At 41.7% G+C, this 20,755-nt stretch overlaps 1 protein-coding gene and 1 long non-coding RNA gene across 4 annotated transcripts in view; one reads left to right on the top strand and one right to left on the bottom strand.

The window, feature by feature from the left end:
* Nucleotides 1–10,295, bottom strand: part of PTPRN2 (protein tyrosine phosphatase receptor type N2) — a 634,908-nt gene extending 624,613 nt beyond the window's left edge. Inside the window, exon 1 of the mRNA XM_064703906.1 lies at nucleotides 10,038–10,295. Coding sequence (XP_064559976.1) covers nucleotides 10,038–10,176 — 139 coding nt within the window. The 5' untranslated portion in view covers nucleotides 10,177–10,295. The remainder of the gene's footprint in view (nucleotides 1–10,037) is intronic.
* On the top strand, nucleotides 672–6,237 carry LOC135443021 (uncharacterized). Of its 3 annotated transcripts, none has more exons than XR_010438761.1 (3): nucleotides 672–906; nucleotides 4,194–4,520; nucleotides 5,776–6,237. It is a non-coding gene; the product is annotated as an uncharacterized LOC135443021 (long non-coding RNA). The 3 variants fall into 3 exon arrangements; XR_010438762.1 differs by lacking the exon at nucleotides 672–906 and adding an exon at nucleotides 1,653–1,782; XR_010438760.1 differs by lacking the exon at nucleotides 672–906 and adding an exon at nucleotides 1,693–1,865.
* Nucleotides 10,296–20,755: the final 10,460 nt, after the last annotated feature.

Raw genomic sequence — 20,755 nt, forward strand, 5'->3', positions numbered from 1 at the left:
TATAGCATTATACATTTTCTATTGTCTGAAAGTGTGAGTGATTGCTTCCAAAGAACATGATTGTTTTATTTTTCTGCAGCTCTTACAATGGATAGCTTCAGCTAACTTTGGGTTTTCCTTCAAAATTTCAGTTTTCATTCTTGTCACATTTATTCTGAATATACAATTTTTATAGCTGGTTTTTGTTCTTGGAATTTATCCCCTGCATCTAACATATGTTGGTAAACTGTAATTATGAGCTGACCTAGTTAACTAAAATAAATTTCCAGGTAGGTAGTACTAACAAGAATATTTTGACAACTTTAAAATTGAGGTGAGACAAATTTGCAGAACCTGACCCTAGTTTTCAAGAGGGAAATAAAAAAGAAACACAGCCAAAGAGACACAAAAATTTAATGAATACTCTGCACTGAAGAATATTTGGGGTGGAGTTATGTCTGCCAACTGTGTCTCTACTCCAAGGTGACCTACCTAAATGCTTGATGATATTTAGCTTGGTATCTTGTTTTCATTAATATTCAGCTATCTCCAAACAGTCATGACAGATGACTAATTCCCAAATTTCCTTTTCCCCTCCTTTTTTTCTTCCTTTAGGATGTTAAAGTAAGAACTGGGATAGTCACCAGTGAGTACAGCCATCTCCAACAAATGGCAGGAGTTGCATAATCCACAGATTGAGGCCATGAAGATAAGAGCCAGTGCTCAGCTGAGGAGCTGGCCAGGTCTCAGAAGAGGCTTGGTGGGAGATTTTGCCAGTTTGAGTAATGCATTGACTGACTACATACTGAGACTACTGAGCTTTGCTGAAATCTAGAACAGGAAGGAGGGTTTCATGAGTAATAGCTCACTGAAGGTATTTGATGGTTAACATCTACCACAACAGAGTAGATGTTGTGAAGCTGAAATGTAAGTATTTTATATATAAAGTATTCCACACTACAAATTAAAATTATAACAAACAATTTTTCCAAGAGAAATAAACAATAATTTATACATTCTTAAAAGAAATAGAATAGACATTCACATTATTTGGTGGTGATTTATCCATATTAATCAAGGCCTATAATCTTTAATGCTGTTTTTTTTAATTCAGCACTAAAATGCAAATACAATGTAATGTCTGACTTATAAATCTACTCAGTAAGAGAGGCCAGGTTAACAGCAAACTATCTTTTACACAGACACAAGTCAAGATTTCATGCCTTTGAGACCTTAAGAGAAATAGTGGCATAAACTAATCCTACCTCCAAAACCCATCTCCCTGTTGCCATGTCATGGACACCATCACCAATACCAGCATTGGTTTCACTGCCTGCAAGCATGGCTGTGGTTTAGTTCCATTTTTTTTTTTTTATTTCAATAGCAAGATCAACAGTCACTGTCAGGAATAGCATAAAATTTTGTTACTGCCATTCTGTACTGCAAAGCTGCAGGCTGGTAGGAATTGAAAAAAAACCAACAGACAATTGTTTAACACACAAACTCTTCCTCAGGCCTGAAGATGAGGCATGACCTTCCAGGTGAAGCAAAGTTGTTACCTGAAACAACTGTTCTGAGTTTAACTGAATTGCATCAACCAACTGAAAACTTGTAGAGAAAAGACAACTTCTGCTCTTGGTGCAGAGCAGAATAGGAAGAGAAGAGGTTATAATATCTTTACCTCTTTTAGGGCATCAATAGACAGACAGGTAATCATCTCCTGCAGAATAATGTGAGTAGAAGATTTCTGTGCACCAGAAATTCAAAACACTTCATTCAGCATCCACAACTGATTTTCATAAGGTACCTTGTAGAATATGTTGAAGCTCAAACTTGAGAGATCAAAGATTGATTGGAGAAGAGGGAGTAAAAAAGGGGGCTTACAGGTATCTGGATATTTCCTGAGTTTTGTAGAACTTGTTAAGGTCATTGCAGTTTGTAGTGTGTGTTTGGTCCCTGCTGCATTGTTTTCTATGAGGACATCTGGAAGTATGTGACATTTTGGAGGCACAACTATCTCTGCACATTACCTTGTTCTTGCTGGCTGTGATTTCAAGTTTTTGTAACCATCTTTGCATGCTGCTAAGCTATGACTGAAAGAAGAGACCTTACACCCACTACAACCAGCTGTACTTCCCATAAAACTTCTAGTTACTCATTTTACATGTAAAAACAGCTTGTTTAATCGATGTGTTACTTGGAAGCAAAATAAGTAGGCATTGTAAGCACTAACCCTCTGACCAGGAACACTGTGTATCAACAAACTAGGCGTGGTATTCAAGTACCATTTGCTGAAACAAACTATAGGGGAAAAAACCACAGTGAGATGTGGAAACTCACTAAGCTACTTCTCAATAAATTCCTTCTCAAAAAGAGTAAAATCTATAAAGTTCCTCTAATCTTTTAAGAACCAAAACTCCCTAATTGTTGGATGAGTGCAACTGTTCTGAATGGCAAACTCTTACTGGGAATGCAGAAATATATTTCCACTGTGGAATGGTTGAGGTAGAAATAGAATCCTTCCACCACCTCACAAATAAAGGCCTTAAAACTCAGATAAGAAAGCTCATTAATTTATGTACACATTAGCATGCATTCCCTTGACTGTCCATAACTCAGGTCTTCATGGTCCCCTTCCTTCAGCTCTAATACCAGACTCCCCTGCCTTTTTCTGTCTTGCCTGCAGACCTCCTGCACGTTTACCTGCTTTTTTCCCTTTGCTTGCTCATTCTGTTATGCTCATTTCTCCTCTGTCTCATTTGGAGGTCCTCTTCACTTGTTTGCAATTACCAGAGGCAGATTTTCTCAGAGAAATTTCTTTCAAGCATTACAATTATCCATCAGCCACCTCACTTTGATCCCTTATGTTACCAACCTGCTTGACTACTCACAGAACCTCCCTAAACAGCTCCCTGGCAAGACCTAGAGATTTCAGAAAGGTTCTGAAGAAATTTAGGAGGTGAGCCTCAAGCAACCTAACTTTAGTTTAAGTACTTCATTAGTCTCACCTAGTGGGGAAGGACAGGTGAATCACTCTCCAAATGTGTTCAGCTCTCCCCAGATTTAACCTGAGCATCTGATTTCTGAAGAGCTGAAGTGCAGTACCTACCTTGTAGATATTTACAGATACTTGTCCTAGCCTGGGAAATGAATTAAGATAATACTAAGTGGAAAGCAGTAGCTGCACTCAGGGAGACATTTATCTGACCTGTGTTGGATATGTACAGTTGGGTAAAATTAATTGAAATTTATAAACTAGAAATAGGTTAAAAGGAGCCTAGAGTGATTAGCTCAATTAATTACATTTAGTTAGATGATTCCCAACCCTTACATAAAGAGAAATAAATCCTTTCTATTCCCAGAGCAGTTTCTCATAGTGTATATGCATTTCTTGACTTCATTTTTTTGCCACCACTTTGGGCTGAAAGAATGAGTTAATAGTTTTATTTGGCAAATCCCTTATCCTTCTAGTCACCTGCCTTCATTTTCTCATGCCTCAAACTGATACACTGAACAGCTCAATTTTGCTGCTGCAATTGACTGTCTCTTCCAAGAGAAAAGGTAACTGCATACGATCTTAAATTTACATCTTTACAGATCATATACACTAATCTCCATTTCTGATCTTCTATTTTAAAAATTTAATTTTTCATTCCAACATGCTTCTCTCTATTCCTTGGCTTCTCTTCTGCTTGCTTCTCTTGTCATCATTCCCTTGTCATCTTCACCTGCTTACTCCTCATTTGCAAATATGAAACTGTTTGACCAACAGCAACATTACTCACTGCCTTCCTGGATTATTAATAATGGCCACGTTGAGCCCAACCAAATACACATCGAGCTCAGCACTCCAGTGACAGAAGCTAGCAGTGAACTTTGCCTCTTGGTGGCTTTCCATCCTCTGCCAAATTTATGACTAAAACCAAATCAATCTTTCCTCCAGTTACTGAATTTCCTCCCAAATCTCCCTGCGTTGCCTAAACACAGGTTTTAGCAGGACAGTAGATACACTGATTTTGTAAGAATAACTGCAGAGATTTTAGCTAAATTTTAGGCTACATTGTCAGTGAGATGAGACTAAAATATGTATCATTCTCAGGCAGCTGGAATATACACTGCCTTTTGACTTGTACAGGCCTTCTTACAGACTTGGATACGTATGAATGATGGCAGCCACCTACATCTGAGCTCATGTTCTTATGCTCTCTTTCCAGGCAGTGGAAATCTGACTGACACAGGGGACCTCAGCTCCTGCCTCTCAATGAGCTCAGCACCCCCAGGGACTGCAGCTGCACTTTCCTCTCGGTGGCAGCTCAGCACAGAGCTGTCTGTAACCCACAGTGCTCACAGTCACTAGGTACACAGGCCGCTGCCTGCCTATCAGCAGTGTGTCAACATGACCTGCCCTGGGCTGTGTCAGCAGAGCTGCCCAAATGTTCCGGGATCCAAGGAGGAGCAATTCCCCCTCAGCAGGCTGGCTGACGTCAGGGCACCATGGTGGTGTGCTCTGGGGAGCTTTGGAAGGGCTGGGGCACACTCAGGTAGGAAGCAGAGACAAGATTATCTTGCCAAAAACTTCTCTGTTTTCTCTTAGTCAGTAAGACAAACAAGAACACAGAAAAACTCCCAAGGAAGCCCATCCTATCTCAGGGCCTCTTGCTGGTCACAGTGACCCTGAGAAATGTTAGAAAGTCTCTTTTCCCAGCCTGGTGCTTGAAGAAGGAGTCAGAGCTCTTCAGTTCTTGGTCTCAAGGTTGTTTATTGTTCCTTATCTATAAAATATTTTCTCCTGTCCAGCTGAGGTCCATTCAGCAGGACAGTCCAGGCACTCTGCCTGCCCCCAGGGCGGTGTTGTGTCTTTATACTAAAAACTACGTGTACAATGTTTACAATTACTGTCCAATACCTATCACCTGTGTTAGACAGTGAGCTGCTGCTCGAAACCAATCCAAAAGTGCCAACATCACAGCAGAAGATGGAGGCCAAGAAGAAGGAGAAAGGCTGGACACATCCAGATCCCTCCATCTTGCCCCTTGAACCCCCATTCTAAAAACCCCAAAATCTACTTTTCCACCCTGTGATAAATTCACTGTCATTCTACTTAGCTGTTGTGGCTTGCTGATCTTCATCTAAGGTTGGTAACTTGCTCCACAGGTCACAATCAAACCCACAGGGGCACCTTGGGCTCTGTGCCAGGGTCTCTGAGCCCCCTGGCAGGGTCTGGGCTGCTCAGGACAGCCAGAGGGATGTGCTGGGTTCTGACAGTTCTATGAACAGAGCACCCTGCAACTGCTTCCTTTGACTGATAGAAAACAATTCACTTCCTGTCCATTTGCAACTTTTAACAAAAACAAGTTACAGTAAAAAAGCTATAGTAGAACAGTCATGGCACGATGCCAATAATATTAATGCATGTTCTTACCTGGATTCAGTGGAACTGACAGATAGACATGCCTTGATATCAATCTACCTTAAAGCTGCTTTTTAATGTAACTAATAATTTAGGAAACATTTCTAGGATATGCAAAAATATTTTGATGAAGAGAAGAATCCAGTTTCCTACACTGAATCCTTCACATCCTGAGCACACAGCCTTGTCTTAATTAAATTATTTTGCTGTTATTTTTATTTTTTAGTATTATATCATAAATTACACTCCACCACCAATAATTACATTAAAGACATTATTAAAAACTAAAGTGCCTATGAGAAGTTCCAAATGAATGTGACTGGAAAGTCATGCAATTCTTTTTGTACTGAACAGATTGTAAAACTCTAATTCTCCTCCTTTCTCAGCCAGCCTGCTACAAGCCTCAAACCAGAACTTTGGTCCAAATGCTACTGAAGTCAGTGGGAAGGTTGGCATTGACTTCTGTGAGCATCAGCTCAATTACTTCAAGAAGAAAAATTTCAGTCCTCATGGACCTTCAGAGCAGGTAACAATGGTGGCTGAGAACAACAGCTCTGGTAACGTTGTTAGGGTAACATCCATCCAACAAGAACTAAACCAAGACACACTTCTTTGCCATTCCCCATGTGACATCCACAGACAAAAGCTCTCTGCTGCTGCCTCCTTTGGATAGTGTTCAAAACACTGAATGAAATGCAGAAAATCTAAATAAATAATTTTTTCACCTGTCCTACTTTTTATTTAACTCTCCTGCAGTTTAAGAATCAACACTGGAGAAATGCTTTTCACCAACAGCAACTGAAGTTCCTGCTGTTGCACTTTCTTAATTCTGATCAACTTTAGCCACTTGCAACTCCTAACCCATCTCTAAAATATTTTTTCAGTGGTTAAATATGCACAAAGTACTTTGTGAAAGTACTAAACTTAACATGGAACATTTTTTAAGTCTTTGAGTAAAGTTTCTATCCTCAATTACATTTAAATCCTAGAGAAATGTAAGACACTGTATGTGTCAGGAACTCACAGCTAAAGGTTTAGGAGTATATTTTATATTTATCAGCTGAAATGTGACTTGGCTTTTTGTTAGCAAGTAAAAAAGTAAATTCACACTCATTTGACAGACAAAAATTCTGCCTGTGATTACTTCAGTACAAGTCTGAAGGAACTTTTACACAGTGTAGGGAACAAATTTATGTAGAGTGTGGAACAAATGTTTCTGGAAATTTCCACAGCATATCAATGTACTCATTTAATAGGAAAACTCATACTGAAAAATGGGATTGCACACAGCACAAAAGATCAAATTATATTGCAAAATTATATTCACTGAAGGTTATAAGCATCATTTTACACATTAGAGGTCAATGTGAAGGCACTGCAGCAAGCACATTTACTCTCTTCTGGAACATATGAGGACAACCCCTGCTATAAAGCAGCAGTGGTTTATACTAATGAAAGAACGTGATTAAGAATGCTCACAGCTTACTTTGTTATTGAGTTCCCTGCCTCACCCAGCCTACCTAAAATGAAAATAAAGTACCACTGCAACTTTCTGAATCAATTAGTCTACTTAAAAGGCTGCACAATGAAAATATTTCAGTAGTTGGAGCTGCAGTTTTTATTGAAGGTACTGCTTAGTGTTATGACCATAAACAAAAGAATGGAATAATCCAAACCTTTGGAATTGAGCAAACATTATCAGGACGTATTTTTCCACAGACAATTACTTTGTAAAACACTTAAAAAGAAGCTCCATAATCTTAAGTGAACTGTATCTCATAAATTAATAAAGATTTCTTTAGAATATTAAACTCCCAACCCCAGTGTTTCATTAAAGACTAATGAATACTACTATGCACTCAGTTGATTTTTTTTCTGTGAAAAAGAGAAAAATCTCTCTCCTGGCCAAGAACTAGGCAAGAAAAAGAGAGAGAGAAAAGACTTTACTTTTCCTTATTTGTTCACATTGAAATGTTACAATAAATCATCACAGAATGATGAATGATGAAGGTAAATATCAAGAAATGGAAGAATATGTGCTTCTGTTGGTAATTGCACCTTAACAAAACACATCAACACAGGAAGAATCTATGAAGCTTCATGAATTATAGAGGCAGAAGAAGCAGGAGTCTAAACCTTGAATCTTAGTTATCTACAACTTTAAAGCTTCTAATTTCTTTAAAAGGTTTGTAATTATGTTGCAAAATAAAAGTCAACATGTAAAGACGTTCACTATACTGGAAAGTGCAGACAAAAGTTGACCATAAAAAAAGAGGGAAAGAATGAAATTGGATTAACCCATTCCATGAAATGGGAAAGGTCATGAACTTCTGCTTCTCAAACAACTTTTAGGAAGAGTTCCTGAAATAACGGGGGGGAAAAACCCAATAAAAATATGTTTCTATAATTATTTTGCTCTGAAGGCAGTTTTCAGCACACATTCTAGAGGTCTCATAGTGCATCTGTCTGTCTTCAATTTTCAATTATAGAAGTTGGGACTGTGCACAAGAAGAAACCAAATTAGTATCTTTCACATATAACCAGAAATAATCCCCAAAATTGGGTACCTTGTACAATTACAGTTATGTCCTCTGATTGTGTCTAAAAATTGTACTCCAAAATTGAACAGAATCTACAATAATAAATAGTTTGAGCTCAAGATTAATGAGATCTGAAACACTGGTCAATAAAAGAAACAAAGAAACTCTAATGGAAGAGACAGCCAAAACTGTTTCACTTCAAGCAATGCAAACATTTTCCTGCATCTTGTCAAACACAATCAATCCCTTCCCATCCTTCACAGAGATCTCTGACACAGCAGTGAGGTCCCTATCCCAGCAAGAAGTAGGGAGGCTCAGCATGTTTTGCTGCCTTTAAAATGCCTCCAAGTTCTACCTCCAGAGCAGTGGATTCACTGTGTAAAGGCAAGGCTGCCCTTCCCCAGTCCCTTCCATGCAAGGACAGCCTTAACTGGCAGGCAGGGATCCTTGCTGAGGCAGGAGCATGGGGAAGCTGAGGGAAGTGACAAACACACACATTGTTGTTGTGTTTCAGCTACAACAAACTGAAAAAATACCCCGTGACCCAAACTGATTTGCAGTTTGTGTTTAGGGAGAGAGAATCAACATCTGACTACTTCGAAAGCACAGGGCAGGCTATTGCATTATTAGAGGAAAAAAAAATACAGCTATTACTTGCAATATTTTTATGCAAGCTGTCTCTTCAGCAGATTAGGGGAAACAGTCCATATCTATAGCAACCAGGAGAGAAGAGGGATGGATAAATCCAGTCCAAGCCATTTCTCCTTAAAACCTTGCATCACTACCTTCACTACAGCAAGCATAATAGCTCATTTTTATTGCCACTTGACTGAAGCCTCATTATAAACATGGTCAGCTGATTTTAATTCCTTCTTAATAAACAGAATGTACATGAGGAAAACTGCAGCAATATTCCTCTGGAAGGCTTTCTTTGTTTCTTAAAGGAATTTAATTTTTTTCATCTTAGAAAAACATTTCTTAGGGGTAGTTTGTTTAGCTTTCACTCTGATCTCCATAACCACCCTAGGTAGACATTAAAATGTGAAAAAATACAAAATTCTCCTAGTCATGACCTTCTTGACATAAAGTGAGCTTTGGGAAGATACTGTAAGTGAAATGAGACTGACTCTATAAAAAGATATTAATATTAATAGACAATTCAGGTGAGCATACAGTGCAGAATGTCTCAATGCAAGGAAAGAACTGCCAGGGAGAGCGTCACAGGAGAATTGCATCGATGTGAAACAGACAGAGTTTGTTTCCAGGATCCCTTCATGCCCGCGTGGGTCACTTCCCAGGTGGGGATGCTGAGTGCAGCTGGTACCTTCTAAATGAAGAAGGGGTCGGTCAAGAATGCCTCAACACAAAGCCGCTGTTTAATGGTCCGCACTGGGCAGCACTGGGGGTTTTCTGACAGCTCCGAAAGAGCCTTAACCCGGAGCCAGGGCTGACTTCCACCTCCAGCAGCACGAGTCGGAGGGGAGACTCCACCAGAGGCTGCATCTGGGGGATTGTGGCCCGGAGATTTCCTGTCTCCTTCCCATATACGGGCAGTTCGGTGGGCTGAATCCAGCAAACCGGGAAAAGGGTTAAATATGTGTGGAGGCTGGAAGCGGTTTCGGGGACTCGCCACTGGCGCACCTCGATTTTAGGGGCCTCGTGAGCGGAAGTTTTCAGCATGCGGGGACAGCGGGCGAGAGCCGGCCCGCAGAGCTGTCCCCCGAGACGGGACACGCCGGGGGGCAGGAGGAGCGAGGGGCCGGGAGCGGGTCTTGACAGACCCGGGGACGGGCAGCGGGAGGCGGTGCGGAGGCACCGGCGGACGGGGCCGCTTATCCGGAGCCGGCGGCGAGGGACCAGAGGACGGAGCTCCGGAGCCGGCGGCCAGGGACCAGAGGACGGAGCTCCGGAGCCGGCGGCGAGGGACGAGCGGACGGGGCCGCTTACCCGGAGCCGCTGGAGAGGGACGGGCGGACGGGCCCCTCAGCGTCCGCCGTGCGGGCGCGGCCGCCGGGGCCCTGCCGAGCTGCCAACGGGGAAGCTCCCGGGCAGCAGCGCGGGGTGCGCTCCCCGCCAGCCCCGCGCCCCCCGCCCCCGGCCCCACTCACCGATCCGCGCCTCGGCGGCGGCCCCCGCGGAGGGCGGCTGGATGCGCGGGGCGGCGGCGAGCACCTGCGGCAGCGGCGGCGGCGGCAGCAGCAGCAGCAGCAGCAGCAGCGGAAGGACGGAGCCGAGCGTCCCCATCATGCCTGGCCCATCGCATGCCCCGCTCCCCTGCCCGCCGCCGCCAGCCCTCACTCCATGCCGCCCGCCCGCCCTGTGGCTCCCGCGGCCGCTCCCCGGCTCCGGCAGCCGCAGCAGATTCAACACCCAGGACAGCGACCAGCGCCGCCCGCCCCCGGCCCCGCCCCGGCCCGCCCGGCTGCCGTGAGGGGGGAGCGATCCCCGCCGCCCGCTCCGCCCTGCCCGCCCCGCCGGGACCGGGGGAAGCGGCTCCCCCGGGCACGGGCAGCGCTGGGGCTCCCCCGGCCCGCACCGGCCCTGGCGGGGACCGGGATCCTGCCCGGCAGCCCCCGTAAAGATGGCTGGGCATGGAAGGGAGTTAATGTGCTTGTTTCACACACCTGTACGGGGAGACAATGGAGCCGTACAGGGGCAATGGCCATAAACTGAAGCACAAGAAGTTTCACCTCAACAAGAGGGAGAGCTTCTTTGCGTTGAGGGTGTCAGAGCACTGGAACAGGCTGCCCACGGAGGTCATGGAGTCTGCCCTCTGGAGACATTCAAACCCTCCAGGACGTGTTCCTGTGTCACCTGCTCCAGGTGACCCTGCTTTGGCAGGGAGGTTGGACAAGGTGATCTCCAGATGTCCCTCCAGATGTTGGAAGGGACATCCAAACCTACAAATTCTGGGATTCTGTGAAACCAGTCCACCCTATCAAAGTTTTGTCCTGAAACGTGCCAGCTGAGTGGATCCTCCCTGTGGTCTCCTCAGCAGCTGTTTGTGTACCAATGCTTCCTCCAGTACAGAAAATTACTGGCTATTCCAAAGGATTTAAACAGCCTTCAGGTAAACACCTCTGTGAGTTTTCCTGGGAGGCATCCACAGGTGTGACATGTTCATCCTCCCCCTCCTGTCCCCAAATCACTCTGTGCAAGTGGAAGCATCAGTCTGGGCTGCCAGGAGGGATCAGGAGTCTCAAGCTCATGAAGGCCCTCGTGGTTCACAGGGTCTCCTTTTCTCACAAATTCACTGTAGCAATATTACTCAGCCTTTAACACAGCAGTCACAGCCCTAAGGTGACACAGCACAGGTGCCATGTCTCCATACAGGGGGATGTGTTTTTGGCCAGGACAGACAGCTCCATGCCACACCATATGATGTTGGTCCCAGCCCCCTCTGTCACCTAAACATCTGCTTTATTCCTCCCTGAAGTTTCAGATTCCCACGACCTTCAGGTAGACAGCCCTAACTACACCTGACCTGCTTCATCTCTGCCTCTAACCAGACTGAGACATGCTCGAGATATTTAAAAAGAGTAACAATTTTAGTACATGAAGTGGCTTTGCCATAGAGCAGAAAAGCAACTAACAAAAGTCCACAGAACAGACTAACCCTGGAAGAGCAGAGACTTTCCTCGTTGCTCACTTCCAAGACTTGGGGCAGGGGGGCTGGATGGGAGCCCATGGGGAGAACAAGGGGCACTTGCAGACAGCTGCAGACAACTCTTGTCCTCTCTCAGTTCTGCTCTGTGGGAAACCATGAACCTCTGTGCTGGAAAAAAAAATCATTGCTTCTAGAAGTGGTGCAAAGTCACCTCCTTTCCTTTGTGGTTAAGGTTGGTGACTCAGATGCAAAAAAGGCCAATACTTGATTCAGAAAACAGAAATTTCAAAATATGTATTGATACTGGATGGTCTTTTTTACCATTCCTGCTCTTGAGGTCTGTTACATGACTGTTTGTGTCTTGCAGGAGAGTGTTTTCACTAAGCCAAAAGGTCCCTTTACCTCAGAAAAATCAATTTTGACGACACTGAGAGAAATCTGAGCACTATAAGAGGAGAAAGAGAAAAGGAGGGAAAAGCATTCTGTGGAAAGGACAAGATGAGAAATGAAAGTGCTGAAACATAAATTAGTATATTCTCATGGGTTATGCAAACCATCTGGCTTTAAAAGCTAGTAGTGGGAACAAGGAAAAAGGTCATCAGAATTAGCAGAGAACTGCAAAACAACTGAAGGTAAGAAAGCAGCAAATGGCAGGCACAGTGAGAGAACAAGTTGTACGTCAAAATATAAAACAGCAGTGATATTGCTGGGAATCAGTGCAGCTCTGCAAGGAAGGATTTGCATAGTTCCTGTGAATTTATGATCAAATACTATGCAGATTTTAAAAGGAAATTAAAATTCTCATAGCCACTCCATGCAGAGGATTAGCAAAATAACGACATTTGTTCAAAAGCGTTTGAAGCAAAGTGAAAAATCAGGACAAGAAAGGGCATTCATCGAGGACAGGAAGAAATCCTTGAATATCCAAATCCAGTAAAAACCGAAATCAGGTGTCAAGGAAAGAGTAAAGAGTCAATCAGTAGGTGAATTAGGCATTTGGAGATAACTCAAGTAGTAATTGTCAGGACTGGGAAGTGCAAGGCATTCCCTGCCTGGCTGTATTTTACAGTTTTGTAGTAGACTTCACCTAACAAAGATACACAGATCTGTCTTAAAGCCCCAGGAGCAGACAGATTGAAGTAATGTGTATTAGGTATAATGAATTTTGTTAATGAAGTGTAAAAACTGCAAGGCTTGAGTCTGTGTGCAAATTAGATGTAAAACAGTACCAGAGTGTAAATAACGTGTCACATGCATCTTCCTTGCTGCTTCACAGTCATTTTATCAAGACAATTATCAGTGCCAAGGTTTTCAATAGTTCATACAATAAATTAAGCATCCATGTTTAGGTCTACCAACCTTGTGAGGTTGTTTTGATTGTGGGCTTTCTTATATTTTCAAAAAGTTTCTGAACTGTGGAAAAAGAAGTCCTAAAGTGTGCAAGTCATTTCTGAAGATTTCTAGAAAGATTAGAGAAATTACTCCATTCCTGAAGTCAGGGATATTGTGGGGCTCAAACAGAACTGTGGGATTTCATTGTTTTGAAAAAACAGTATCAGCAAATTATTTCTCTAAGGGCATATTTAAATATTTTTGGTGAGGCATTCTAAAGATGTTGAAAGATAGGGTAGAATATCAGGTCTCCTTGCTAGTGTGTCTGGAGGTGAGGGTGAGGCTTCATGAAAGAATGACATTGGGAATTACAGAACTGAAAAATTCAACCCAGTGAAAATCCAGTCCAACACATTGAGGTTTAGCATGTCCTTAATTGCTGGAGCTAAGTCTTTTAATGATGCCCATTTAGATGTGAAAAACATGCTAGGCAAAGTAAAAGCAGAGCTGGATAATCTATATGATTTTATGCATGTGAAAGATTTACATCCTTATCCATGGCAACCACAGCTGAACAGGAGATTTTTCAAGGGAACACTTTTCTGTTTGAAAATGCTGTGTTGTCTGACTAAGGCTTTTCATGAGAAATAGAAATGTTTTAATCAAAAATTCACTAGTAAGGGCTAGAAAAAAAGACCCAGAGCGGGCCAGAAATGATCCCAGGATTGATAATTACCCCAGTAGCCAGGACACCTGTGTGGCCTGGTGGTATTTTAAAGGTTCAAATTTTTGCTGTGGTTGATTCAAAGACATGAACTAACCACTGGATATTTAGGTCAGCCTCTCTCAGTTTCACTGGGCCATCCAAGATTATATTAAAGGCAAATGACCCTGCTAGAAAAGACTTGGTAAGTAGTAGTTTAGCATGGGAGAGGCAAGAAGATCATTATAGGATTTCTTTTGTTGATTTATTACTGTTTAGAATTAAATATTAGGAGTAGTGAATTTATCAGCTGGGAATTGTGTTAATAGTAGAATTTTTTAGAGATGTAAGAACAAAAAAGTGCCAAAATTACACAAACCAGACATTGATTGGGTGTAAAAAAGAAACACGGGGTTCAGTCAAAGTAGAACATTGCCAGAGAATAAGTTAGGCATAAAGATACACAAAAGGAAAATACTCTTAATATTGTCAAATCGTAAATAATTGTGATATGAATCAAATGTTGTAAACAGAATTTAAATAATACAGGATAGTTGGAGGGTAAGTAATAGAACTTACAACAAAAAGGTCACCTCTGAATTTTACTGTGTACCTAGTTACTGAGGTTGTGCTTGAAAGTCTTTGCGGGTCTGTTTTCAAATTTCAAATTTCAAATGGGAATTATATTTATAAGCACAGGCACACCTGTGTGATTGTAGAAATTGTATATTTTTACTGGATAGAAGTGCATGTTTCATCTGAGGATCACAGAGCTATTTGTCAGTTTATCCAAGTATAAAGAAGAGCCTGAACAAAAGGTCAGTTCCAGCTATGCTAAATACACTCTACCCGCACAAACAAGCCCTTAGAGAAAAAAAAGGCATTAAAATTATCTTCTTCATTTTCTTTCTTCCTCTTATCCCTCTGTCCCTTCCACTCTCCCCTCCCCAAATCAAAACTTCTGAGCACATTAATTGCAGATCATTTGTCCTGCTAATGGGCCCAAAGTCCACAGGGAACAATACCTATCAGGCAGTTTATCTCAGATTCAGTAACCCAGATATCTTGGCAGAGCTTTAAGATGTATTGGGGGGTTAAGGGTGAAAGGAGAGAGGAAGAGATAGAGAGGCTTGTGGTGTATCTGTGCCCAGAAAAGACAGAATTTATATTTTTATTATTTCCATTTCTGGCCTGAGAGGATGGAGGTAAAATATTCAAAGCCTGTAGATGTGTCCACAGACACTGAGGGAGGTTTTGCAGGCTCTGACGCACGTGTAACATTCACCACACCCGGTGAGTGCGCTCTTTTTGAGGGCAGAAAGAGCTGCGTGAGCAGCAGTGATCCTCCTGCACCTCGCGTGTGATTTGAGGACTTCTTGCACAAGACTGTGGAAAACGAGGCCACAAACCCCATCTCTAGAGCCACATCTCGGGGTGCCATGGTGACAAGAGGAGCAGCACCAGCTGCCACTGTGCAGGTTGTTGGTGTGAGCAGTCATAACCTCTGCCCTGGCAGCTGACACACTCTGGGCATCTTCAGGGTGATCGCACAGAGACACCCAAACAGTGACTGCAGAACTGTTCACACATTCATGTCCTGGCATACTTTAGTTACATTTATTCACTATTGTTGATGAAAAGTTTAAAGTCACAATATTTATATTCAAATTATGTGAGGGAGGGTATTGCAACTGTATTGCAGAGGCTGTAATAGCCCTTGGTATTAAAAATAACAACAAAGTTTAATAGAAATTTTGACCTATGCACTTAACCATAACTTCTCTTACTCATCTGTGTTGAAAAGTACAGGTGTGTCTATCTAGCTTTGTGTATTTGATCCTTTCAGTAAGAGAAAATTTATAACTCGCTCCATGTAAACATTTTTTAAAATATAGAATTTAAATAGTTAATATTTTAAAGCAATTAAGAAGGAAAGACTTTATTCTGCAATAGTTATAAACAATATGTCTAAAAAGCCACCCAGTGCCTGAGACAATGAGTGTTTATAGCATAAGAAGCTCTACAGAAGCCTGGACTACTGAGACCAGAAGCCTCAGTCTCTCCATAAATTTCAGTTTGGTGGTTGTATTCTGAATTTTGGGACAAAGTTTTAGGACAAAGGAATATAAAGTTCCTAAAGGGAAAAGTCTTTAACTGGTGTGAAAATGTGTAGTCCAAGGTCATATCAGCAGCGATTATGGTATTTTTCAATTGTTGAATAATTCATAGTGTAACTAAAATTATTTGAGAGGATTTTAGCATTTGATACAGAAATTACCAATTTTCAGTATTTTTTATTTAATGTCTACAAAACTAGCTGAGCCTTAGAAATATTTTAATGAATTCATACTGAATACAGTTTAGCATGAAAATAAATATTTGCAGGGTCTAGAAGATATTAAACTGTTTGATGGAAGCTAGTGGTATGATTAATTTTATGAATATCATAGCAATTCTGTTATATCTAAGAATGATGTTGTCTGGCTGTTCTCAGCTATTTTAAAGATTTTTTTCTTGTTTCCAAAATTTTATTAGAAAAAGGTTTTGCTCTGGTGCACACTAAAAGTTTTACTCTAGATATTTCAGCATCACTGAGGAACAGAAATTCAATACAGAGCCAGAAGGAAAAATCCTAGAGAACTGTGCAAGTGCATGACTGATGAAGTTTAAAAAGGAAAATAAAAAGATAAAAGTAGGTTGATTTTAGTTATGACTGCTAAGATGTGAGCCTGTCTTTTATTCCCTGTGCTGTAACTGAATGATAATGGTTTTTATGTGTTTTTGGAAAGGAGCCTAAAGTGGAATGTTCAAGGCCTAAGAGATGAAATGCAGCTAGAGAAAATTAACAGTGAGAATAGCAGGAGCTGTGACTTACATTAACTGAAGACCTAAACATCTTTGTATATGAGTGCTCAGGGCTGACTTCCAAGGCTGTAAGAAGCCTTGGTAACACACCAGCCACTTCAGTGTGCATGTGTGAGGAAAATTTCCATAATCTCTCCTGCTGGTTTGCTAGGGATGCTGGAGAGAGCAGCTTCTGTTAATGTAGGCATTTGCAGGTCTGGATTGAACCCAAAATCATTTAAGGCTCATCTAAAATTCTAGCTGACTTGTTCAAATACCACTGCTGGTGATACCTACAGGAAACAGGTTGCTGAAGCTGTGTTTGGTGTGAAGCTGTTGGAAGAGAAGGCAAAGGTGGAGTGAAGCAAGTAAAAATGTGTGGATGTCCAGAACCTGTGAAGAACAAACCCCTGGTGTCTCAAGGCAGGGCTACAGTAACTGATGAATCCAGCTCTGAGGCCATTCTGACAGCTTTATATCTGGTGTCAAACTATAAAAGGGAATTTGGGCTTTCCTGGGAGAGGGATGGCCTCTGTGAGAACAAGCACAGGTGGCTGAGGTGCTCTGGAGCTGGTCCCTTCTGAGTGAGAAAGGCTGAATTTCCTGCTAACACCCACTGTCACTCAGTCCAGCACAGGCTGAACTGGGACTTGCCTGTTTTTCAGTCTCTGGAGACAGATTTTAAAACAAAACCACATTAATTTCTGCTGATTTTAATGGGCTTTTAGAGGCCTCAGCACAGCTTAAAAAATTGCTGTCTGAGCACACCATGATGGGATATCCAAGTGAAAGGATTAGACAATTGTAATGTTTTTTGATAATAGGTTCTTGTTCTTCAAAACCATCCTGAAACCCTTAGGTGTGCAATGAATAATTAGATTTGGTTGCCATTGATCAAAATGGATTTGAAATGTCAATAGGGAGCCAATTTTTAAAATTAATTAGGTTCTTTTAATGGGAGGGAACTCAAAAACACTTTCAAAATTCTTTTCTGTTTTCATCCAGATTTGTTAATCTGTAAGACTTGATATTTGGTGAATGGATTTTACAAGTAACCAATCCCCTGGGATAGCCACTCCTCTTGTACTCAATGAAAGAATGAATGAGATTACTGCACTTTGTCATTCTGAAAGAGCTGGACTGTAGCTGATTGAAGCAGCTGGGCAGGCTCTGGTTATGTGTCCCCACCTGCTGTACCTGACTCAGAACCTGCAGTCTGGCTCCAGTGCTGAGCACTCACAGCTGGGGATGGGAGCCTCGAGGCAACCAGTGTTATATATCATCTGAAAAACATGGAAAAAATCCATGGAAATTTTTTACCTTAGTGTCACTGTGCATTTTGAAGATGGTGATAAGTAAACCTACAGGGAGCTGGAAAGAGACATGAATCAGTGTGAAATTCTGGGACTGCAGTGAGTAGTGCAAAGGGAATGTCACTGCAGGAGGAGCTGGGTGTGCACAGCAGGCAGCAGGCTCAGTGTGCTGAACCATGAGGGGATAAAAGCACTGCCCATTTGCTGTGTCATCAGCAGCAAGGGGTTTGCATGATCCATAGAGCAGGTACACAAACAGTTTGTGTGGAATGAGTAACTTCTCTTAATGTGATTGAAGATGTGTCACTTGACACATAATCACAGGAGACATTTAAGCTGTCCACATCATTTTGATATCACTTGACTTTTGAGTGCCTGAATTTCAGCTCTAATAACATTCTTAAACCATGTCTTTATGTGCTTCAAAGAATCATAGAATCTTTAAGGTTGGTAAAGACCTCCAAGATCATTGAATCCAACTGTTAACCCAGCAACCCTGTGCTTGCCACAAAACCATATCCCTAAGTGACACATCCACACATCTTTTGAACACTTTCAGGGATGGTGATTTCATCCCTTCCCTGGGCAGCACATTCTAATGATCAACCACCCTTTCAGTGGAGAAATTCCTCCTAATATCCAATCTAAACCTCATCTGGCACAGCTTGAGTCTGTTCCTATCTTCCTGAAGACATACAAGGGACGATCTGGTCTCACAAAGCACAAAGTGCAGATTCTTGCATTTTTCAGCCCCTTGCTGTGCTGGTGAGAGGAAGTGTGGGACAGCAAACTGTCAAAAAGTCACCTGTGTTCCCCTCCATTATTTTCTCCAGCAACTCTCTCTCACTTTGCCTGCCTGTTACAGGAGACAATCTGCCTTGGGGGTAAGCTCATCCTCAGTGTTCTATCCAGTTCTCCATGTTCTATTGTCCTACTTACTGTAAAACACAGAAGCAAACCTGGTGGTTGCCCAGAGGTTAGAATATTTGCTCTAGCTGCTGTGTGTCTATAAGCTTGGAGAATCCTTGAGGATATTTTCTTCCTGGTACACTGTAAAGGAAATGTAGAATTGACCAATATGTTTGATAGCAACTCAGAATGGAGCAGGAGAAATGGAGTTCAGATCCTTTTCAGTGGTTTCATAACAATGTTTCTTGACATGGGTTATTTTGAATAGCTAAAAAGGAATAAAAAATAAAATAAGCACATAATTTCCAGTTTAAAATATTAGCAATTCTTGCTGAAAGCATTCTGGTATCTCAGAGTACAAGATTACTTGGGCCTATGATGCATTTCTTTTAAAGGAAGGTCACTTTTTGAGGGTATGCTGTGATCAGGATAAAAAAAGATAGGGAAAGTTCATGGTAATGACAGCTGGGAAGAGGAACATTGTTTAGACTACACTGAAATTACATTATGTGTCTCTGCAAGTACAAGATTATGTTGAGAACAATCATGGGTTTTAGAGAAAATATTAAAAGTTGAATAATAGAAAAGGCAATGCTCTTTTTCTGTTCTGAATCACCATTTTAAAGGCCTTCCTGTTGCTCCCTGTCAAAGTTCAGAGTGTTGCATTGGAGCATCAAAACCCAAACAAAAATACCTACTTTGCTTCTCTAGGGAATCTTCCTCCTAGGCTGGGCATTTCTCATGAACTTTCCTGCTCCCCATAACAGAGCTTCTACTGTGCATGACAAAAAGGTACACAAACAGATGAACAAGGTTCTTGCTCTGAGGTGTGAGATGGGTACTTAATATTCTACCATTTCACCCTCTAGATTGCCAATAAAAAAAGGAAAATTATGGTGAAGAAATGGTAAAGGCACAAAATTCTACTAGCAAGAATTACATTAAACACAATTAGAAAAAATACCAAGACAAAAATAAACTTGTAACTGGCATTTTCTCTCATTAGCAGAGGAATAAAATTAGATATAAAAGAGCTGTCCTAAACTGGACCTGCAACAGGAAGCTTGAGAGCCAAAAGGATGAAGATGGTCTTCACAAATAAGTTTATGAAAAAAAAAAAATTTGCTTTCCTCTCACTATAATTAAAACAAACAAACCAGCAAAAAAGCTCCCCAGCCAACAAAAAAGAAGAGGTTTCATGTATTTTTTTCCATAGTCAGTTTATTTCCAGAGTCAAAAGCATCACACCTGTTCAGATGTGCTAATTGCCCAGGAGAGTCTTATCAGATAGCACAGATAGAGTGCTTTCTAATATTAGATCACACTGAAACAGGCCTGCTTTTAAGCATTCAATCAATGCATCATGATGCACTGATAAATTAAAAACTGCAGGCTGGGTTCCCTGATCTCTATGTGCTACTCAGGCAGTTTAAGGCCCTTGATCCCAACTGGGAAGATAAGAATCCCCCAGAGGCTGGCTGACCTGTGATGGATGGCTTAGGAACCAAAGTTTGCTGTCAGTTCCAGTGTAGATCAAATCAGGGAACCAGGAGGCTGCAATCAGATCCCTTGAGCTCTTTCTTGCATCAAACACTTCTCAATTTCATGGCAGGTAGACTGGTTTTATATCCTTTTTGAGCCCTAGCGTAACATTAACTTTTAAAATTCTGACAATTTGAGACACCTACAAAAGGAGAAAAAAATCTGATCTGGAAGATGGTAAACCCACCTTTAACTTCTTTCATTTAAAAATCAGATTCTTGTGACATAGAGAGCACCATGCAGTGTCCATCTCAGAGATTTTTGCTACTGTCCTTGAGTTTGAATATAGGTTGTTGTGATCATTGCACAATTCCCAGCAGCTCTTGTACACAAGGCAAATCATCTGCTGTGCCCAGTGATCAGCTCAGGCACTGGCAAACAAGTGTTTTACACACTGTGGGGGCACAGACCCATGAAAACCACTGTCCTGCAGACCAAGAGAGCAGCCCATGAGAGGGAAACTGGGGACAGAACAGAAAGGTAATGATTTTTGTCAGGAAGGATGGTCCTCTTTAATAAAGGACCACTTTTAAATATAGAATGAGCCTTAGAAATTCTTTGTGCAGAACTGGGAAA

This window comes from Zonotrichia leucophrys, chromosome 2 (assembly GCF_028769735.1).
Source record: "Zonotrichia leucophrys gambelii isolate GWCS_2022_RI chromosome 2, RI_Zleu_2.0, whole genome shotgun sequence".
In the NCBI taxonomy this organism is placed as follows: domain Eukaryota; kingdom Metazoa; phylum Chordata; class Aves; order Passeriformes; family Passerellidae; genus Zonotrichia; species Zonotrichia leucophrys.